Below are 22593 nucleotides of genomic sequence, written 5' to 3'. Positions count from 1 at the left end.
GTCTCTAGTATGCCTCTTAAACTAGCTTGTTGATTAATGGATGATTAGTTTCATAATCATGAACATTGGATGTTATTAATAACAAGGTTATATCATTATATGAATGATGTAATGGACACACCCAATTAAGCGTAGCATAAGATCTCGTCATTAAGTTATTTGCTATAAGCTTTCGATACATAGTTACCTAGTCCTTATGACCATGAGATCATGTAAATCACTTATACCGAAAAGGTACTTTGATTACACCAAACGCCACTGCGTAAATGGGTGGTTATAAAGGTGGGATTAAGTATCCGGAAAGTATGAGTTGAAGCATATGGATCAACAGTGGGATTTGTCCATCCCGATGACGGATAGATATACTCTGGGCCCTCTCGGTGAAATGTCGTCTAATGTCTTGCAAGCATATGAATGAGTTCATAAGAGACCACATACCACGATACGAGTAAAGAGTACTTGTCAGGAAACGAGGTTGAACAAGGTATAGAGTGATACCGAAGATCAAACCTCGGACAAGTAAAATATCGCGTGACAAAGGGAATTGGTATCGTATGTGAATGGTTCATTCGATCACTAAAGTCATCGTTGAATATGTGGGAGCCATTATGGATCTCCAGATCCCGCTATTGGTTATTGGTCGGAGTGAGTACTCAACCATGTCCGCATAGTTCGTGAACCGTAGGGTGACACACTTAAAGTTGGATGTTGAAATGGTAGAACTTGAATATGGAATGGAGTTCGAATATTTGTTCGGAGTCCCGGATGAGATCTCGGACATCACGAGGAGTTCTGGAATGATCCGGAGAATAAGATTCATATATAGGAAGTCATATTCCAAGTTTGGAAATGATCTGGTGCATTTATGGCAGGTTCTAGAAGGTTCTAGAAAAGTCCGGAAGAATGGCACTATGGAAGGTGGAGTCCCGGAGGGACTCCACTAGCATGGCCGGCCAGCCCTAAGGGGAAGGAATCCCAGGTGGATTCCACCCATGGTGGCCGGCCACCCCACCTAAGGAAAAGGTGGGAGTCCCACCTTGGGTAGGACTCCCTCCTTGAGTAGGTTTCCCACCTTTGGGAAGTTTTGGTGTTGGGGTCTTATTCGAAGACTTGGACTACAACTCTTGGGGCTTCCACCTATATAATGAGGGGCATAGGAGAGGGGGCTGACCACCACAAGCCCATAGCTTGGCCGCACCCCTAGGTGGCCGGCCACCCCCTCTCCCAAACCCTAGCCGCCCCCTCTCTCCTCCTCTTCTCCCGCACGCTTAGCGAAGCTCCGCCGGAGATCTCCACCGCCACCGCCACCACGCCGTCGTGCTGCTGGATTCAAGGAGGAGCTACTACTTCCGCTGCCCGCTGGAACGGGGAGAAGGACGTGGTCTTCATCAACAACCGAACGTGTGACCGAGTACGGAGGTGCTGCCTGTTCGTGGCGCCGGAAGCGATCGTGATCAAGATCTTCTACGCGCTTTTGCAAGCGGCAAGTGAACGTCTACCGCAGCAACAAGAGCCTCCTCTTGTAGGCTTTGGAATCTCTTCAAGGGTTAGTCTCGTTCATCCCCTCGTTGCTCCCATCTTCTAGATTGCATCTTGGCTTGGATTGCGTGTTCGCGGTAGGAAAATTTTTGTTTTCTATGCAACGTTATCCTACAGTGGTATCAGAGCCGTGTCTATGCATAGATGGTTGCACGAGTAGAACACAATGGTTTGTGGGCGTTGATGCTTATGTTATCTTTAGTTTGAGTACTTTGCATCTTTGTGGCATAGTGGGATGAAGCGGCTCGGGCTAACTTTACATGACCGCGTTCATGAGATTTGCTCCACGCTCGACATGCAACTTGTATTGCATAAGTGGCTTTGCGGGTGTCTGTCTCTCCTACTATAGTGAAGATTCAATTTACTCTTCTATTGACAACACTAGTATCACCGTTGTGGTTCATGTTCGTAGGTAGATTAGATCTCTCTCGAAAACCCTAAACCACGTAAAATATGCAAACCAAATTAGAGACGTCTAACTTGTTTTTGCAGGGTTTGGTGATGTGATATGGCCATGATATGATGATGAATATGTATGAGATGATCATTATTGTATTGTGGCAACCGGCAGGAGCCTTATGGTTGTCTTTAATTTTCATGTTGAGTAGTATTTCAAAGTAGTTGTAATAGTTGCTACATGAGGTGAACAACCATGAAGACGGCGCCATGAACCTTGACGCTACGCCGACGATGATGGAGATCATGCCCGTTGATGATGGAGATCATGTCCGTGCTTTGGAGATGAAGATCGAAGGCACAAAGACAAAAGGGCCATATCATATCACATATGAACTGCATGTGATGTTAATCCTTTATGCATCTTATTTTGCTTAGATCGCGACGGTAGCATTATAAGATGATCCCTCACATTAATATCAAGATAATAAAGTGTTCTCCCCTCGTATGCACCGTTGTACGGTTAAATGCGTTTCGAAGCATCTCGTGATGATCGGATGTGATAGACTCAACGTTCATATACAATGGGTGTAAGACATGTTGCACACGCGGAATACTTGGGTTTGCTTGACGAGCCTAGCATGTACAGACATGGCCTCGGGACAACGGAAACCGAAAGGTTGAACACGAGTCATATGGAAGATATGATCAACATGTTGATGTTCACCATTGAAGCTACATCATCTCACGTGATGATCGGTTTTGGTGTAGTGGATTTGGATCGTGTACCACTTAACAACTATGAGGGATGTTGTATTAAGTGGGAGTTCATTAGTAATTAGATTAAAACATGAACTAATTATCATAAACATAGTCTGAGTAGTATTTTGTATTAATTTTGTAGTATTGGCATCCGTTTACTACTATGCGCTAGTCTTGTTATTGAGATCGAAATACTGTTAAAATCTGACAAGAAACTTTACGGATTGGTACCGTATTGTTAAGAATCAAGAATTGATTAAGTCCTATTGCAAACTTTTAGTAAACCTCACATTGTTGATTCAAAGAGCTATGTTTTCAATTAGTACCTAAAGTTATCTTGTCTCCGTTCAAATCTGTTTGAACAGTAAGGAGCTGAAAATTTAGTTTTCAGAAATAATCAAAGTATGAGATATATGTGATATCTAAGACCTTATTGCAAGATGATAGAATATAATTTGGTGAGACTACATAAACTCATAAGTTTTATGGGAATGTATGAAGGTTGAAGACGCCAGGCGTCACAATCCTCCAACTATTGGGGCACTAACGATATTCGCATATCCATGAAGCTATCATCCTTAGTATACACCGTTGCTAAGACTCGTCGTATCGAAGCATCACGTGATGATCGGGTGTGATAGATTCTACGTGTGCATACAACGGGTGCAAGCCAGATTTGCACATGCAAATACTAAGGTTAAACTTTATGAGCCTAGCATGTACAGACATGGTCTCAGAAAGTCGTCATGAATTGATGGATAAAATTATGAGTGAAATTGTTCATCGTATTACAAAGTTACTAATAGTGAAATCTAGAACACTTGTCATATGATGATCAAATTCAAAGTAAGAACCTCGAGGTTATTGGTATTTGACCAACAAACCTAGAAGTTATTGAAGATGAAGTGTTTTCTGAATAATGAGGAAAGGTAAAAGAGAAATTACAAAAGATATTTTGGCAGAGAGAAAAGAAAAGACTAGAAAGTCTAGCTCAGGTGTATATAAATGATATACATGTTATGGTTGTATTCCTAGTTAGGTCACACAATGAAATTCTTGGGTATTAGTACTATATTGGTTGGTATGAAGTGTCATACAAAACAACACAATACAAGAATACAATGGCCTAAGTGACTGACAAGGAATATGATAGGAATGCACGACTAGAACAAAATAAAGTGTTATTATGTTCGTCGTTAGCATTCTATCTAGCCCTTAGAATTTATAATAAAGAACTTAATAATTGTTATTTTGCTCTGGTCAAATGAAAACAATGAATTGTTCAAATTATGACATTACTCCATATACGATGGATAAGTTATTATAAATCTTAATGGTGAAACACACACACATAATACTGACGCTAAAATGCCATAAGGCAAATGATTTGAATTCCACTTATTTGTGGAACCGCCATTTAGGTCATATTGGAAAGGAACGCATGAAGAAACTCCATGCAAATGGATTATTGGAGTCATTTGATTTTTGAATCATTTGGCGCTTGCAAATCTTTTCAAAAGAGAATGACTAAAATACCGTTCATAGGCCAAGAGTTGAACGGGCAACTAACTTAGTGAAAAACATACATGATGATGTATGTGGTTCACTGGGCATAGTTGTGTGCGGGAGATTCTTCTACTTCATGAAAACTTTCAAACAATGAATTGAGTATATGTGGATATATTCGATAAGGAAGAAGTTTGAAACATTTGAATGGATTCAAATATTTTTCAGCATGAAGTGGAAATCACCGTAATAGAAAAGTCAAATATCTATGATTGGATCATGGTGAAAATATTTGAATTACGAGTTTTAGCGAACATCTAAGAGAGTTATGAAATTGTTCTACAACTCACGTTTCTTGGAGTATCATAGTGATGATGAAGTGTCCAAGAGATGTATCCAAACTTTGTTGGATTAATGATGAGATAAAATAAAATAAAGCCATTATATTTTTGTGGATTATGCTTTAGTGACTACCGCTTTTACACTAAATAGAGCATCATCATGATCCGTTGAAATGACACCATACGAGTTATGGCATAGGTAAGAAACCTGATAGTCTTTTCTTAAATTTTGGTATGCATAGCATAAGTAAATAAGTTTACAACCAAAATCGGATGAATGTCTTTGTTGGTTATCCCAGAGATTTGATTGGGAATTCTTCCCACGAGACAAAGACAAAAGTGTTTGTCAATGTTTCTTATTTCCGAGAAATTGTTTCTAGTGAAGTATTTGAGTGGGAGGACAATATAATTTGATAAGGTTTATGAACCTGAGCATAATGATCAGAGTAGCGCAGCATCAGAATTGGTTTCGGAAGCGGCCACAACGATCATGGCTCCCATGACTACAAAGTGTTTTAGTCACGGAGATCGAAGTACATATTGAACCTTGTAGGTATGGTTTACTTTGTGATCAAATAAATGATTTGTGGACAAAGGATTGATTTTGAACAATGATAAACCAACTATAAACAAAGAAGTTATGATGGGCCCTGACTCTGTTAAAATGGCCATGCGCCATGAAATCCATAATAGATGAATACTTTTTGAAAGTAAATGGATCTATAGACTTGGATGAAATATCCTTGAAGAAGCTCGACTTGTCGAAAAAATTGTTTACGACAAAGTTCAAAGAGTTGACTACGATAAGATTAGATCTTCCGTAGAAATGCTTATAGTCTATATGGATTATTCTAGTAGGATGGCAAAATACATTACTTATCAGAAGTATGTATTAAAGGTGTATACAAGATACAACCAAGAGTTTTGCTGGTCCGTGGAATACTAGATAAGTATACGAACTTCAATTGGATGAAGTAAGTATCACGGAGTTAGAATCTTCACCAGATGAAATAGTCAAAGAGTTTTTTGATTTCATCAGAGACGATGAAGAGACTTGCATTTGCAAGAAATTAAGTGGGAGCGCTAAGACATATTTATAATACTTTATGTAGGTGACATATAGTTGGTTATAAATGATGTAATTATATACTTGATTAAAAGGTTTCATTGAGAAATTAATTTCAATGAAAGGATATGGACTGAAACATATCTAGTGTCAAGATCTATGAAGATAGATTGAAACACAAAATAAGTTTAAGTCAAAGTACATAGAATGGATATTGAAATAGTTCAATATAGAAATATTAAGAAAATGTTCTTGTCATGTGAAGTTTTAACAAGACTTGAGTGTATCTGATACTCAATGAGTAAAAACACATGAGTGATTATGGATCACGAATAATATGTACACAATCAGATGTCCTGTGCGCTAAAATGTTATGAGCATATACCAGAATGATTCATGAGATGATCATTGGATGACAGTAAGAGTATCCTTGAGCACTTTAGAAGAACCAAGGATATATATATAGTTTTGTATGGAGAAATGACAAACAAATCGCTGTAATGTGATTACACCGATATTTGTTTTGTCACATATCAAAATAGAATTTCAATCTCAAATTAGACTAAGTGTTGTTTTAAAGGTAGCACAATGAACTAGAAGTTGTCTATGTTAGATTTAGAAGAGTTCTAAATATTGTGATGGATTCTACAAACGAAGGCAGAGTATGTCATTTGTTTTGACAAATGACTGAGGATGTTGAGTCAATAAGTTCTTTGAGAACTTGGTGTAGTTCCGATAATGTCAGAACTTTGAAACTATATTGTATGTGACAATATTAGTGACTTATTTCAGACCGCGGAATTAAGGTTCCACCATAAGATCAAACATATTTAATGCCAACTCATTTGGAAATGAGTGATGCGTTGAGACGCAAATGAATTACAAAATACATACGTTTCTGAGCATGTCAGATCCATTGACTAAAACCTCTCCCGTGAGCAAAACATGATAAAGCACCAGAAGGCCAAGGTGTTATATCTTTACAAATGTAAACTAGATTATTGACTCTAGTGCAAGTGGGAGACTGTTGGAGATATGCCCAAGAGGCAATAATAAAGTGGTTATTATTTATATCTTTATGTTTATGATAAATGTTTATATATCATGCTATAATTGTATTAACCGAAACATTAGTACATGTGTGATATGTAGACAACAAAGAAGTCTCTAGTATGCCTCTTAAACTAGCTTGTTGATTAATGGATGATTAGTTTCATAATCATGAACATTGGATGTTATTAATAACAAGGTTATATCATTATATGAATGATGTAATGGACACACCCAATTAAGCGTAGCATAAGATCTCGTCATTAAGTTATTTGCTATAAGCTTTCGATACATAGTTACCTAGTCCTTATGACCATGAGATCATGTAAATCACTTATACCGGAAAGGTACTTTGATTACACCAAACGCCACTGCGTAAATGGGTGGTTATAAAGGTGGGATTAAGTATCCGGAAAGTATGAGTTGAAGCATATGGATCAACAGTGGGATTTGTCCATCCCGATGACGGATAGATATACTCTGGGCCCTCTCGGTGAAATGTCGTCTAATGTCTTGCAAGCATATGAATGAGTTCATAAGAGACCACATACCACGATACGAGTAAAGAGTACTTGTCAGGAAACGAGGTTGAACAAGGTATAGAGTGATACCGAAGATCAAACCTCGGACAAGTAAAATATCGCGTGACAAAGGGAATTGGTATCGTATGTGAATGGTTCATTCGATCACTAAAGTCATCGTTGAATATGTGGGAGCCATTATGGATCTCCAGATCCCGCTATTGGTTATTGGTCGGAGTGAGTACTCAACCATGTCCGCATAGTTCGCGAACCGTAGGGTGACACACTTAAAGTTGGATGTTGAAATGGTAGAACTTGAATATGGAATGGAGTTCGAATATTTGTTCGGGGTCCCGGATGAGATCTCGGACATCACGAGGAGTTCCGGAATGATCCGGAGAATAAGATTCATATATAGGAAGTCATATTCCAAGTTTGGAAATGATCTGGTGCATTTATGGCAGGTTCTAGAAGGTTCTAGAAAAGTCCGGAAGAATGGCACTATGGAAGGTGGAGTCCCGGAGGGACTCCACTAGCATGGCCGGCCAGCCCTAAGGGGAAGGAATCCCAGGTGGATTCCACCCATGGTGGCCGGCCACCCCACCTAAGGAAAAGGTGGGAGTCCCACCTTGGGTAGGACTCCCTCCTTGAGTAGGTTTCCCACCTTTGGGAAGTTTTGGTGTTGGGGTCTTATTCGAAGACTTGGACTACAACTCTTGGGGCTTCCACCTATATAATGAGGGGCATAGGAGAGGGGGCTGACCACCACAAGCCCATAGCTTGGCCGCACCCCTAGGTGGCCGGCCACCCCCTCTCCCAAACCCTAGCCGCCCCCTCTCTCCTCCTCTTCTCCCGCACGCTTAGCGAAGCTCCACCGGAGATCTCCACCGCCACCGCCACCACGCCGTCGTGCTGCTGGATTCAAGGAGGAGCTACTACTTCCGCTGCCCGCTGGAACGGGGAGAAGGACGTGGTCTTCATCAACAACCGAACGTGTGACCGAGTACGGAGGTGCTGCCTGTTCGTGGCGCCGGAAGCGATCGTGATCAAGATCTTCTACGCGCTTTTGCAAGCGGCAAGTGAACGTCTACCGCAGCAACAAGAGCCTCCTCTTGTAGGCTTTGGAATCTCTTCAAGGGTTAGTCTCGTTCATCCCCTCATTGCTCCCATCTTCTAGATTGCATCTTGGCTTGGATTGCGTGTTCGCGGTAGGAAAAGTTTTGTTTTCTATGCAACGTTATCCTACAGAAACATGGTTATCGCACAACAAGCAACTTAATAAGAGATAAAGTGCATAAGTACATATTCAATACCACAATAGTTTTTAAGCTATTTGTCCCATGAGCTATATATTGTAAAAGTAAATAATGGAAATTTTAAAGGTAGCACTCAAGCAATTTACTTTGGAATGGCGGAGAAATACCATGTGGTAGGTAGGTATGGTGGACACAAATGGCATAGTGGTTGGCTCAAGGATTTTGGATGCATAAGAAGTATTCCCTCTCGATACAAGGTTTAGGCTAGCAAGGTTATTTGAAACAAACACAAGGATGAACCAGTACAGCAAAACTCACATAAAAGACATATTGTAAACATTATAAGACTCTATACCGTCTTCCTTGTTGTTCAAACTCAATACTAGAAATTATCTAGACCTTTGAGAAACCAAACATGCAAATCAGATTTTAGCATGCTCTATGTATTTCTTCATTAATAGGTGCAAAGTATATGATGCAAGAGCTTAAACATGAGCACAACAATTGCCAAGTATCACATTATTCAAGATGTTATAACAATTACCACATATATCATTTTCCAATTCCAACCATATAACAATTTAACGAAGAAGAAACTTCGCCATGAATACTATGAGTAAAGCTAAGGACATATGTGTCCATATGCAACAGCGGAGCGTGTCTCTCTCCCACACAATGAATGCTAGGATCCATTTTATTCAAACAAAACAAAAACAAAAACAAGCAGACGCTCCAAGCAAAGTACATAAGATGTGACGGAATAAAAATATAGTTTCAGGGGAGGAACCTGATAATGTTGTCGATGAAGAAGGGGATGCCTTGGGCATCCCCAAGCTTAGACGCTTGAGTCTTCTTGATATATGCTGGGGTGAACCACCGGGGCATCCCCAAGCTTAGAGCTTTCACTCTCCTTGATCATGGTGTATATCATCCTCCTCTCTTGATCCTTGAAAACTTCCTCCACACCAAACTTAAAGCAACTCATTAGAGGGTTAGTGCACAATTAAAATTCACATATTCAGAGATGACACAATCATTCTTTATACTTCTGGACATTGCACAAAGCTACTGAAAGTCAATGGAATAAAGAAATCCATCAAGCATGACAAAACAGGCAATGCAAAATAAAAGGCAGAATCTGTCAAAACAGAACAGTTCATAAAGACGAATTTCTAACAGGCACCAGACTTGCTCAAATGAAAAAACTTAAAACTAATGAAAGTTGCGTACATATCTGAGGATCACTCACGTAAATTGGTATAATTTTCTGAGTTTCCTACAGAGAATTAGCCCCAGATTCGTGACAGCAAAGAAAACTGTTTCTGCGCAGTAATCCAAATCTAGTATCATACTTTTATTAGAGACTTTACTTGGCACAACAATGCAATAAAACTAAGATAAGGAGAGGTTGCTACAGTAGTAAACAACTTCCAAGACTCAAATATAAAACAAAATTACTGTAGTAAAATAAACACATGGGTTATCTTCCAAGAAGTTCTTTCTTTATAGCCATTAAGATGGGCTCAGCAATTTTAATGATGCACTCGCAAGAAATAGTATTTTAAGCAAAAGAGAGCATCAAGAGGAAAATTCAAAACACATTTAAGTCTAACATGCTTCCTATGCATAGGAATCTTGTAAATAAACAAGTTCATGAAGAGCAAAGTGACAAGTATAGGAAGATAAAACAAGTGTAGCTTCAAAAATTTCAGCATATAGAGAGGTATTTTAGTAACATGAAAATTTCTACAACCATATTTTCCTCTATCATAATAACTTTCAGTAGTATCATGAGCAAACTCAACAATATAACTATCACATAAAGCATTCTTATCATGCGTCTCATGCATAAAATTATTACTCTCCACATAAGCATAATCAATTTTATTAGTTGTAGTGGGAGCAAATTCAACAAAGTGACTATCATCATATATAGGAGGCATATTGTAATCATAAAAGAAAATTTTCTCCTCAATGCTTGGGGGACTAAAAAGATCATGCTCATCAGAGCCAGCTTCCCCAAGCTTAGAATTTTCCATAGCATTAGCAACAATGGTGTTCAAAGCATTCATAGTAATAACATTCCCATTAGCATGCATATAAAGTTCCATGGGTTTTTTAATTCTCTCTTCGAACACATCATGTCCTAATTCAAGATAAAGTTCATAAAGATCTCTCATATTTTTGTTGTTTTCCATTATGCTTAACTAGTGAAATAAAAACTTGCATGATATTAAGTAAAGTAAAACAAGTAATTAATTTTTTTGTGTTTTGTTTTAGTGCAGCAAACAAAGTAGTAAATAAAATAAAGCAAGACAAAAACAAAGTAAAGAGATTGCGATGTGGAAACTCCCCTTGCAGCGTGTCTTGATCTCCCCGGCAACGGCGCCAAAAAAAGAGCTGTTGACGTGGGAGTTGAAAATCTTTGTGGTGTAACTTTTCTTCGTTCCCCGGCAACGGCGCCAGAAAAAGAGCTTGATGGCGTGTAACTCACATGTTCGTTGGGAACCCCAAGAGGAAGGTATGATGCGCACAGCAGCAAGTTTTCCCTCAGAAAGAAACCAAGGTTTATCGAACCAGTAGGAGCCAAGAAGCACGTTGAAGGTTGATGGCGGCGAGATGTAGTGCGGCGCAACACCAGAGATTTCGGCGCCAACGTGGAACCTGCACAACACAACCAAAGTACTTTGCCCCAACGAAACAGTGAGGTTGTCAATCTCACCGGCTTGCTGTAACAAAGGATTAGATGTATAGTGTGGATGATGATTGTTTGCAGAGAACAGTAGAAACCGTATTGCAGTAGATTGTATTCGATGTAAAAGAATGGACCGGGGTCCACAGTTCACTAGAGGTGTCTCTCCCATAAGAAATAGCATATTGGGTAAACAAATTACAGTTGGGCAATTGACAAATAGAGAGGGCATGACAATGCACATACATGACATGATGAGTATTGTGAGATTTAATTGGGCATTACGACAAAGTACATAGACCGCTATCCAGCATGCATCTATGCCTAAAAAGTCCACTTTCAGGTTATCATCCGAACCCCTTCCGGTATTAAGTTGCAAACAACAGACAATTGCATTAAGTATGGTGCGTAATGTAATCAATAACTATATCCTCGAACATAGCATCAATGTTTTATCCCTAGTGGCAACAGCACATCCATAATCTTAGAGGTTTCTGTCACTCCCCCAGATTCACGGAGACATGAACCCACTATCGAGCATAAATACTCCCTCTTGGAGTTACAAGCAATGACTTGGCCAGAGCCTCTACTAGCAACGGAGAGCATGCAAGATCATAAACAACACATAGATAGATTGATAATCAACATAACATAGTATTCTCTATTCATCGGATCCCAACAAACACACATGTAGCATTACAAATAGATGATCTTGATCATGATAGGCAGCTCACAAGATCAGACAATGAAGCACAATGGGGAGAACACAACCATCTAGCTACTGCTATGGACCCATAGTCCAGGGGTGAACTACTCACACATCAATCCGGAGGCGACCATGGCGGTGTAGAGTCCTCCGGGAGATGATTCCCCTCTCCGGCAGGGTGCCGGAGGTGATCTCCAGAATCCCCCGAGATGGGATTGGCGGCGGCGGCGTCTCAGTATGTTTTCTCGTATCGTGGCTCTCGGTACTGGGGGTTTCTCGACGAGGGCTATAAGTAGGCGGAGGAGATAGGTCAAGGGGCCGCCCGAGGTGCCCACACCACAGGCCGGCGCGGCCAGGGCCTGGGCCGCGCCGCCTGGTGGTGTGGCCACCTCGTGGCCCCACTTCGTCTCTCCCTCGGACTTCTGGAAGCTTCGTGAAAAAATAGGACCCTGGGCGTTGATTTCGTCCAATTCCGAGAATATTTCCTTACTAGGATTTCTGAAACCAAAAACAGCAGAAAACAGCAACTGGCTCTTCGGCATCTCGTTAATAGGTTAGTGCCGGAAAATGCATAATAATGACATATAATGTGTATAAAACATGTGAGTATCATCATAAAAGTAGCATGGAACATAAGAAATTATAGATACGTTTGAGACGTATCAGCCCACTACCATTCGTTGACAACAACAAACACCTCTCAAAACTTTACTTTTATGCTCTCTATATGATTTCAAAAACTTAAAAAGCTCTAGCATGATTTAATCCCTGCTTCCCTCTGCGAAGGGCCTTTCTTTTACTTTATGTTGAGTCAGTTTACCTACTTCCTTCCATCTTAGAAGCAAACACTTGTGTCAACTGTGCATTGATTCTTACATACTTGCTTATTTGCATTCATCATATTACTTTGTGTTGACAATTATCCATGAGATATGCATGTTGAAAGTTGAAAGCAACTGCTGAAACTTATATCTTCCTTTGTGTTGCTTCGATGCCTTTACTCTGAATTTATTGCTTTATGAGTTAACTCTCGTGCAAGACTTTTGATGCTTGTCTTGAAAGTACTCTTCATGAAAAGTTTTGCTATATGTTATCTATTTGTTAGCAACTATAGATCATTGCCTTGAGTCACTTCATTCATTTCATATGCTTTGTAATAGTATGATCAAGGTTATGTAAGTAGCATGTCACTACAGAAATTATTCTTTTTATCGTTTACCTGCTCGGGACGAGCAGGAACTAAGCTTGGGGATGCTGATAAGTCTCCGACGTATCCATAATTTCTGATGTTCCATGCTTGTTTTATGACAATACTTACATGTTTTGCTTGCACTTTATGATGATTTCATGCATTTTCCGGAACTAACCTATTAACAAGATGCCACAGTGCCAGTTCCTGTTTTCTGCTGTTTTTGGTTCCAGAAAGGCTGTTCGGGCAATATTCTCGGAATTGGACGAAATCAACGCCAAACCTCCTATTTTTTCCCGGAAGGCTCCAGAACACCGAAGAAGAGTCGGAGAGGGGCCAGAGGGCCACCACACCATAAGGCGGCGCGGCCTAGCCTGGGCCCGCGCCAGCCTATGGTGAGGCGCCCTCAGGTGCCCCCTTGCGCCGCCTCTTCGCCTATAAAACCCCTTTCGACCTAAAAACGCAGTACCAATTGACGAAACTCTAGAAAGACTCCAGGGGCGCCGCCACCATCGCGAAACTCCAATTCGGGGGACAGAAGTCTCTGTTCCGGCAGCCTGCCGGGACGGGGAAGTGCCCCCGGAAGCCATCTCCATCAACGCCACCGCCTCCATCATGCTCCGTGAGTAGTTCCCCCATGGACTACGGGTTCTAGCTGTAGCTAGTTGGTATTCTCTCCCCCATGTACTTCAATACAATGATCTCATGAGCTGCCTTACATGATTGAGATTCATCTGATGTAATCGGTGTTGTGTTTGTTGGGATCCGATGGATGATACATTATGATTAGTCTATCTATAAAGTTTGTGAAGTTATTGTTGCTGCAATCTTGTTATGCTTAATGCTTGTCACTAGGGCCCGAGTGGCATGATCTTAGATTTGAGCTCTATACTTATTGCTTAGATTGTATCTACAAGTTGTATGCACATGTCACTGTCCGAAACCAAAGGCCCCGAAGTGACAGAAATCAGGACAACCGGAGGGGATGGCGGTGATGTGAGGGACACATGTTTTCACGGAGTGTTAATGCTTTGCTCCGGTGCTCTATTAAAAGGAGTACCTTAATATCCAGTAGTTTCCCTTGAGGCCCGGCTGCCACCGGCTGGTAGGACAATAGATGTTGTGCAAGTTTCTCATTGCGAGCACGTACGACTATAATTGGAAAACATGCCTACATGATTAATGAATTGATGTTCTTTCTTAATGCTTTATCAATCCTATCAATTGCCCAACTGTAATTTGTTCACCCAACACTTGTTATTGGAGAGTTGCCACTAGTGTAGATCGCTGGGAACCCCGGTCCATCTTTCATCATCATATACTCGTTCTACATGTCACTGGAAGTAGTATCAACTATCTTCTGGTGCCATTGCTCTCATATTACTGCTACTGCTGCTGTGTTACTGTTACTATTGCTCTCATATCACTGCTACTTTCACATCACCCCTGTTACTAGTGTTTTTCCAGGTGCAGCTGAATTGACAACTCAGTTGTTAAGGCTTATAAGTATTCTTTACCTCCCCTTGTGTCGAATCAATAAATTTGGGTTTTACTTCCCTCGAAGACTGCTGCGATCCCCTATACTTGTGGGTTATCAATGGATGTCATATTAAAACAAGGTACAAGGGAGTGTTGCTTACTGCTGTTGGTATAGACCCCAATGACTGCATTTTTCCCATTACCATGGGCATGGTGGAGGTGGAGTGCACAAGCTCTTGGGAGTGGTTCCTGACAACACTAAGAGATGATCTCAACATCACCAACACATCTCCTTGGACAATTATGAGTGACAGACAAAAGGGCCTGATAAATGCAGTGGAGAAGGTCTTCCCAGATGCAGAGCACAGGTTTTGTGTGAGACACTTGATTCAGAATTTTCAAAAAGCAGGCCATAGAGGGGAGACACTGAAGAATGACTTGTGGGCCATAGCAAGATCAACTAACATTCCCAAATGGCAGAAAAACATGGAAAAGATGAAGGTAGACAGTGAGCAAGCATATGAGTGGGTGGAAGAATTAGTACCAAACACATGGATCAAGGGATTCTTCTCTGATTTTTCCAAGTGTGACATGTTACTGAACAATCATTCAGAGGTTTTCAACAGTTACATATTGGCAGCTAGGGAGAATCCAGTGTTGTCAATGCTTGAGATGCTATTTTACACGCAGATGCAAAGGAATTTGTCAAAACAAAGGGATGATGCTAAATGGCATGGAAGGATTTGTCCAAAAATAAAGAAGAAACTAGACAAGCTGACTGAGTGGAGTATGAACTGCATTGTCCAAGCAGGAGGAAATTATAAATTCTCTGTGCAATCACATGAGCTAGAGAGATCTTACTGTGTTGACTTGAAGGGTAAAACATGTGACTGCAAGAGGTGGCAACTAACAGGCATACCATGCCACCATGCATTTGCTTGTTGCAGGACAAGACTAAATCCAGAAAACCTAGTCCATTCTTGCTACACAGTTGACACATATAACAGAGCATATGGATTTAATTTGGCTCCACTAAGAGGCAGAATTTTCTGGGACAAAGTGGATGCAGCAGAAGTGCATCCACCTCTCTTCACAAAGGTCATGGGGAGGCCTAAGAAAAATAGAAGAAAAGCACCAGAAGAGAAGATGAAGAAGGGAGTGAAGGTGTTTACCAGGGCTGGAGTGCACATCCATTGCTCTACATGTGGTAAATCTGGGCACAACAAAAAAGGTCACATTAAATTTGTGCAGAAGCAAATGGCTCAACAACTTGCTGGAATTATTCAAGAAGATGAAGATTATGACATTCCTGACATAATGCTGGTAAGTAATTGGCACAATACATTTTATTTCACAAACAACATTACATTGCTTATCACACACACACACACACACACACAGAGAGAGAGACTACTGCACTGCTTGCTAGGAAGCACACACACACTAATGGTTCTTTAATTTGTTCCTAATCCTAGCCACCCATCTTTTCATTGCTCTCTTCACATTGCATAGCACAATGGATGTTGTCACTTCCTTTTCTATTTGTGGAGGGACCAATGCATGCAGGTATTGTCCCTCAAGAGCTCTCTCCAACTGATCCAAGGGAGGGTAATCACCTGAACAAAGCCTTTGATTCCTTGCCTCCCTAGGATGTAGCCCATCAATTCTTCTTGGCAGCTCATCCATGGATGGCATAGTAGGTTGACAAGCCCTTCTAGTGTTTGCTGGAGCATTAGGAGCAGGCAATGCCATAAACATCCTTCTAACAACACATTCACCTAGCTGCTCCAAACCAGTAACAACTTCTTGCTCCATGAACTCTCTATTTCTCTCCTCTGCCAGCTGCCTCTCCCTTGCACTTCTTCTATGGTACACTAGAGGATGGGCACCTGGATTTTCTTGTGACCTTGAACCAGTGGACCTGCGACTATACTCCATGATGTGCCTGTTGAGCACATTGCAAGTAGCTGTTATTTATATAGCAGAAGACAGGTAGACAACAACTGAAAATCACAAGTTAACAGGCAAACTTCACAAGTTACTAGACAGAGATAGTGGAATCAGAATAATTTCATTGTATATGCACTGTCACTCCATGTCACTCAGTCTCCAAAGAATAGTCATTCACTTGCTTATCATGACATGCTTTATCTGCTTTTTATGCAGAATCTATTCCCTCAAAACCCTGATCCAACCCTGGACCCAAGCCACAGACTAGATCATATGGTTTATATGATGGGACAAGAGGTAATGCATAACACTCCTTGTATTACTGCTATTAATCCATGCTCATATGATATATTGGACTAACTAAAATTAACTGTCCAGGAAGCAACTCATGTACCAATTGCTAGAGCACATGAACCACTGCCAGAGAGTGAGTTTGTTGTTAATGCCAGGGAAAGCATGCCATTACCAACAGGAAGGATGACTACTGCAACAACTAGAGGAAGAGGAAGAGCAAGAGCAAATTCACATAGAGGAAGAGGCAGAGGAAGGAACAGATCAACAACTAGCACAGATGGAGATTCAGCAAGAGGAAGAGCTAGGGGAAGATCTGGTACAAGAGCTACAAACAAAAGAAGTGTAGATGCCAGCACAAGTGGAGCTGCAGAACAACCTCATGAAGCACCAGCTGCGAAAAAAAGACCTGCAGATGCTAGCACAAGTGGAGTACATGATACAGACCTGGAGATGCTAGCAGAAGCACAAGCTTTAGTTGATGCACCTGTAGGCAGAGAGAGGACAAATAGAGGCTACAGAACAGGCCTGGCAGTTTCTACTACCTGATGTTTGGAGATGACAATCCTTTCCCTGATTTAAATGAGGAATACATTCCAGAGATGAACATTCTAGAGATGCATGTACAAGAGATGCAACTAAGCCAGAATGCACCATCACTAGATGACATCTAGATGTGATTCATATTGTCATAATATGGTCTGTGATAATTCCTAGAGAAGCATCATTTTTTGTCCTTATTTATTTTAGATTATGCTATGAATTAAACATGTTCACTGTGGAACTGATGTAATTTGGATTTATAGCCATTGTGCTTTCAACTTTTGCCATGGAGAAATTGTGTCTCAGTTTGTGTTTAATATCATCTGATGTGCATCCAATTGCTGCCATTGATACAACACACAATTTTTATTTCACCAAAAACATGTACATTGCTACAAATATGGCTCACACAAAGCCCATGATGAACAAAGCAACAACACAGTACAAGATCAAGCCAGAAACTACAACAGTCAACATTACAAACTCTCTCCTATCTCTATTTCTAAGATCTTGCTGGTGTGCCCTCTGCATTTCTTTCTTCCTAGATTTCCTTCTCTTTATCTCATTTTCTATTTCATTAAGCTTTTGCACTAGCTGTTTATTTTCTTCCTCAATGTCTCTGCAATTCCTGTTTCTAATCACATCATCATTCTCCAATTGATCCAATGTTTCCTACGAATTTGAAAAAAACAAATTTGGTTCAAAATTGGCAGCACCATTTTGGTTCAAGAAGAAATTAAGGAACAGGGGAGGCACAGAAGGGGAAACAGCCGGAGACGATGAAGAAGCTCATACCTTCGACGGCGTCGCAGCACCTTTCGTCGACGTGGGGTAGTAGACGACCGCAGTCTCCTTCCATTCCTCCTCTGCCCATCTGCTTCCGCCACCGCCGCCATTGTACTCACGGCCCACCGTCGTCGCCATTGAGCACACGGCCCAGCTCCCTCGCTCCTCTCCGCGGGGCACCTCCCTCGCTCCTCTCCGCGGGGCACCTCCCTCGCTCCTCTCCGCCGCTGCTCTGTCCCCGACCAGCTGCGCCGCTCCTGTCTCGCCGCCCGCGCGCTGCTCCTGTCTCGCCGACCAGCTGCTCTCTCGACTAGGGTTGGCGATTCGTGCAGCCGACGCGCAAGCCAGGACACCTGTAACGATCCAACGGGCGGTTCAGAAAGACTAGAAACAGAGAAAATGGAAACAGCAGGGGGTTATCAGCAAAAACTACACATGCCAGAGCGTCCAAAATGCCAGCGTGGATGACACTTGGCGGCTTCTGATTGGCGAGGACCAGTGATGAGCCCGAATTGCAAGTTATTGGACTAGGTTATCACCTTTTGCAAGTAGTAGGACCAAATCATCACATGCTATACAAGTTCCTGGACCTGAGGTGTAATTAGCTCTTGTTGAGAATCAACAACGTAATGAGGGCCGATGGGATGCGATAAGACGTATGAGGCACACTCAAACCTTGTGTGCAGTAGCAAGAGAGGACCCGGACACCCTTAAGATGAAAGGGTGAAAGAGAGAGTTACGACTCAACCTCACTATGAAGTGGGTATGAAGTGGGAATTAATATTGAGATGGATGCCCTAAGAGCATCTCCACCGGCGCCACGGGCGGCGGTCGTCGGGGGAGACATGAACGTGTATGCATTGCCGGCGCTTCTATTGGGCTCGAAAAATCACCGGCGCCGTTTGGGGCGTGCCGGTGCGAGCCTATTTTCGCTCCCGGCCCGTAAATCGCTATCGGAGCGCCGATGGAGATGCTATAACAGTCGGGGTAAATACTGGCCGCTGGCTTTGACAAATGAGTTAGTTTTCTACAAAGGACATGTTTTTTTCTTTGTCTTTTATTAGTTCTTGCGTTCGTTTACTGTTCGTTTACTCACGTAACATGATTTTATATGAATGGAGTACATGAATATTAAAAAAATATGTCGTATTCCGTCGTGGGAACCTTGCAGTGTCGTATTACCTACGATGCTGCAACCACATATAAAGTATCTTGAAGCTGATCCGTTGCAACGCACGAGCATTTCTGCTAGTAAATTTTAAAGAGTGGTAGGAGTCCCTTCCAAAAAAGGGTGGTAGCAGTCCCTTCCATGGCATGTCTTCTAGTTGAGCATGAGTTTGCCTACACGCGAGCCTCCTCGTCTCCATTTTCACAAAAAAATTCTCCTAGCCCGATTGCTTGTTGCGAAAGCTGGCGAGGTAGGCAGTAGGTGGATTCGAGGTCAGATCCGAATGCCTGAGCACCAGCCGTCCTCCTATTGGAGTTCTCGTCCGCCAAGGAGCCACCGATCGAAATCGTCAAATTCAAATGGATATTTAGATTATATTCTGGTTGAAACGAAAACATATCACATCAGGGCATTTGGTCTAGTGGTATGATTCTCGCTTAGGGTGCGAGAGGTCCCGAGTTCAATTCTCGGAATGCCCCTTATTTTTGTTTTCAGTTTTTGAAACCAAAGTTTATATGTAGACTGTAAAAACAATTTTTGATCAGCAGCAAACTCGAGCAATTTGTTGGCAGTTCTTGAAACCAAGGAAAAGGAAGAGGTGTAACAAGAGGTTAATTAATGTTACTCCGTAGTACTACAATACAGTACATCACAACACACACAACCATGTAAAAAGTGATTAGTATATTACAGTTTACACGCGCAAGACTCTGCAAGATTAGTTTGGTACAACAAGTCAATACATATATGTTTGGCTGGCGATCGGTCGAAGGCTTCTTACAAATTCCTTTCCCCGAAGGAATGGCGAGGTCCATCATCTCTAGTCACTTACAATCTTACATGTATTTGTTGATGGCGAGGACGTTGCTGGAGAGCTCCGCGAGGATCTTCTCCTGGCCGGCAATGACGGGCTTGAGCGCCGGGCGGTCGAGGAAGCCGTTGTCGCAGGTGTCCACGTAGGTCCTCGCCGAGTCGAACGCGGTGGTCGCCGTCGACTTGTCGCCGCGCTTCAGCGCCGCCAGTCCCGTGTCGTAGCTGGTTTTTACGTCGTCGTACAGCGTGATGCAGTCTTTGATGGCGCTCTTGGTGATCTGGTCCACGCGTGGGTCCGCGGTCATGTCCTTGGCCACTTTAGTCGCCTCCATGATCTTGGCGCGCACGGCGTCTATGGCGAGGTTCAGCACGCCCAGGCCGTCCTTCTGCCGCGCCGGCACAACGGTCGTCTCCGGCAGCTTCGCGATCGACATCTCGCACGTGTAGGGAAATCTCGTCTTGGCGCACAGGGACTTCACCACAGGGCTCAGCATGTCGAGCACCGGCCGCGGCACCATCTCCTCGAAGGACTGCACGTCCAGCTTTGGCTTTTTAAACGGCACGGCGTAGCCGTCGGGCGAGCCGGACGCCGGAACGTTGCCGTCGGGAGAGTCGGTCGCCGGGACGTAGCCGTCGGGCGAGTCGCTCGCCGACATCGCCGGCTTAGCCTTGCTCGGCGTCACGTAGCCGTCGGGCGAGTCGGTCGCCGACATCGCCGGCTTAGCCTTGCTCGGCGTCACGTAGCCGTCGGGCGAGTCGGTCGCCGACATCGCCGGCTTAGCCTTGCTCGGCGTCACATAGCCGTCGGGTGTGTCGGCCGCTGACATCGTTGTCGGTGCGGCGTAGCCGTCGGGCGTGTCTGCCGCAGCAATCTTGGGCGGCAGAAAACCATCAGGTGTGTCCGCCGCCGACATCGTCGTCGTCGGTGCTTGGTAGCCATTGGCGGCTGCCGGCAACCGTGGCGGTGTCTTCTTCGCCGGCGTCGCGTACCCGTCGGGTGTGTCCGCCGCCGGCATAGATTCGTCGGCCTTGGTCTCTATGGGGACAGCATCAAAATCTTCGTCCTTGTTCTTTTCTTTGGATTTCTTTTCTTTCTTCTCCTCGGAATCATCCTCTTTGCTCTTGGATTTCTTCTCTTTCTTCTCATCATCATCCTCGTCCTTGTCCTTGTCTTTGACTTTCTTCTCGGTGTCATCCGTGTAGTCGTCGCTTTTGCTTTTGGATTTCTTGTCCTTCTTCTCATCATCGTCGTCGTCCTCGCTCTTACTTTTAGATTTCTTCTCCTCGGAGTCGTCATCCTTGTTCTTCGATTTCTTCTCTTTCTTCTCGCCATCGGCGTCCACCGAATAGTCGAGCTTACTCTCAGATTTCTTCTCTTTGGCATGATCCTCTGCATCGTCGGTGGTGTTTTTTGGTTTGCTCTTGAACTCTTTGGCTTTCTTCTCAGCGACGGCATCATCGTGGGCAGCTTCCTTCCTCATTTGTTTGACTTCAGCGTTGATCTTGGCCTCTAAAACCTTCTCATCGTTCTTCTCAGCGACGGCATCATCGTGGGCAGCTTCCTTCCTCATTTGTTTGACTTCAGCGTTGATCTTGGCCTCTAAAACCTTCTCATCGCTCTTACTTTCGGGTTTCGGCTCAACGCCGGCACCCATAACATAGCTCGTCTTCTGGACAGCATCCTTAGGGGCTGCCTCCTTGCTTTCCGGCGCCGATGTCTTCTCGCCGGCATAAGCGGCAGGGTCGGCGCTCATGACATAGAGCTTGTTGGCGCCATTTAACCTCCTGTGCCTGATTTCCTGAGGGGTCAACGCCGGCACGAGCGGCGCCGCCGCAGCTAGGAGGACGAGGAGGAGAAGCAGCGCCGGAGCGAGCTGCGTCCTCATCGTGATCATCCGGACAGGGTGGTGGTGTGGTGCGGGGAAAAGTTTGCACTGGAGGCCAGAGGAGAGCATGGGTATTTGAACCGGGAGGGTGAGCATGTGACTGGCCGTATTTGGCGGGAAACGGGAGGTCGCCCTGGTCTTTGCCATTTTCCCGCGCGAACCGTAGCCGGTTAGCATGTAGGCATGTAGCAAACCCTCCTCCGGCAGAATTAAGCGCTTGCCGTAAACACAGGAGAAGAAATGGAGACTAACTAAAAGACTCAGAATTGACCTCCCATTGATTTGCTAAAATAAGGAATTCCCAGCAGGCAGCATGCACAATGTTCGTTATTCATCCAACAAAAAGTTCAATATTGCTATAGAGTGACAGACATCCGGATAACGTGTTTGAGGTACCCCGAAAACAGATTTGAGATACGTAGTAGAATTCATCTGCCAGAACAAATTCTGAAAATCCAAACTGCAAATTAAAAAAAAAGGCATTCACGCCATTTTTCAACTTTCCATAAATGGTTCATCATCATCACAATGAGTTCATGCATGTATCGGAACCCTAATAAACTAACACTATAAATTAAACCCTAACAAAAAAAGAGGTGTGCCGGCCATGGTGATACTTCATCGAGACACGGAGGTGTTAGCGTTCACTACTC

At 43.0% G+C, this 22593-nt stretch overlaps 1 protein-coding gene and 1 non-coding gene across 2 annotated transcripts; one reads left to right on the top strand and one right to left on the bottom strand.

Annotated features, from left to right (window-relative positions):
• The first annotated feature begins 19648 nt into the window (after positions 1 to 19648).
• TRNAP-AGG (transfer RNA proline (anticodon AGG)) lies at positions 19649 to 19720 on the top strand. The gene has a single exon. It is a non-coding gene; the product is annotated as a tRNA-Pro (tRNA).
• Positions 19721 to 19908: 188 nt separating this feature from the next.
• LOC127294567 (uncharacterized) lies at positions 19909 to 22102 on the bottom strand. Its single transcript, XM_051324412.1, has one exon. It carries the CDS (start codon positions 22085 to 22087, stop codon positions 20078 to 20080), a length of 2010 nt encoding a protein of 669 aa, XP_051180372.1. The 5' UTR covers positions 22088 to 22102; the 3' UTR covers positions 19909 to 20077.
• Positions 22103 to 22593: the final 491 nt, after the last annotated feature.

Source organism: Lolium perenne, chromosome 4 (assembly GCF_019359855.2).
Source record: "Lolium perenne isolate Kyuss_39 chromosome 4, Kyuss_2.0, whole genome shotgun sequence".
In the NCBI taxonomy this organism is placed as follows: Eukaryota; Viridiplantae; Streptophyta; class Magnoliopsida; order Poales; family Poaceae; genus Lolium; species Lolium perenne.
The sequence above is the reverse complement of the archived record's forward strand: the minus strand, read 5'-3'. Positions and strand labels throughout refer to the sequence as shown.

Bases quoted from the DNA above. Each gene is read 5' to 3' on its own strand.
- LOC127294567 (XM_051324412.1), bottom strand. From the start codon at position 22,087: ATGGCAAAGACCAGGGCGACCTCCCGTTTCCCGCCAAATACGGCCAGT.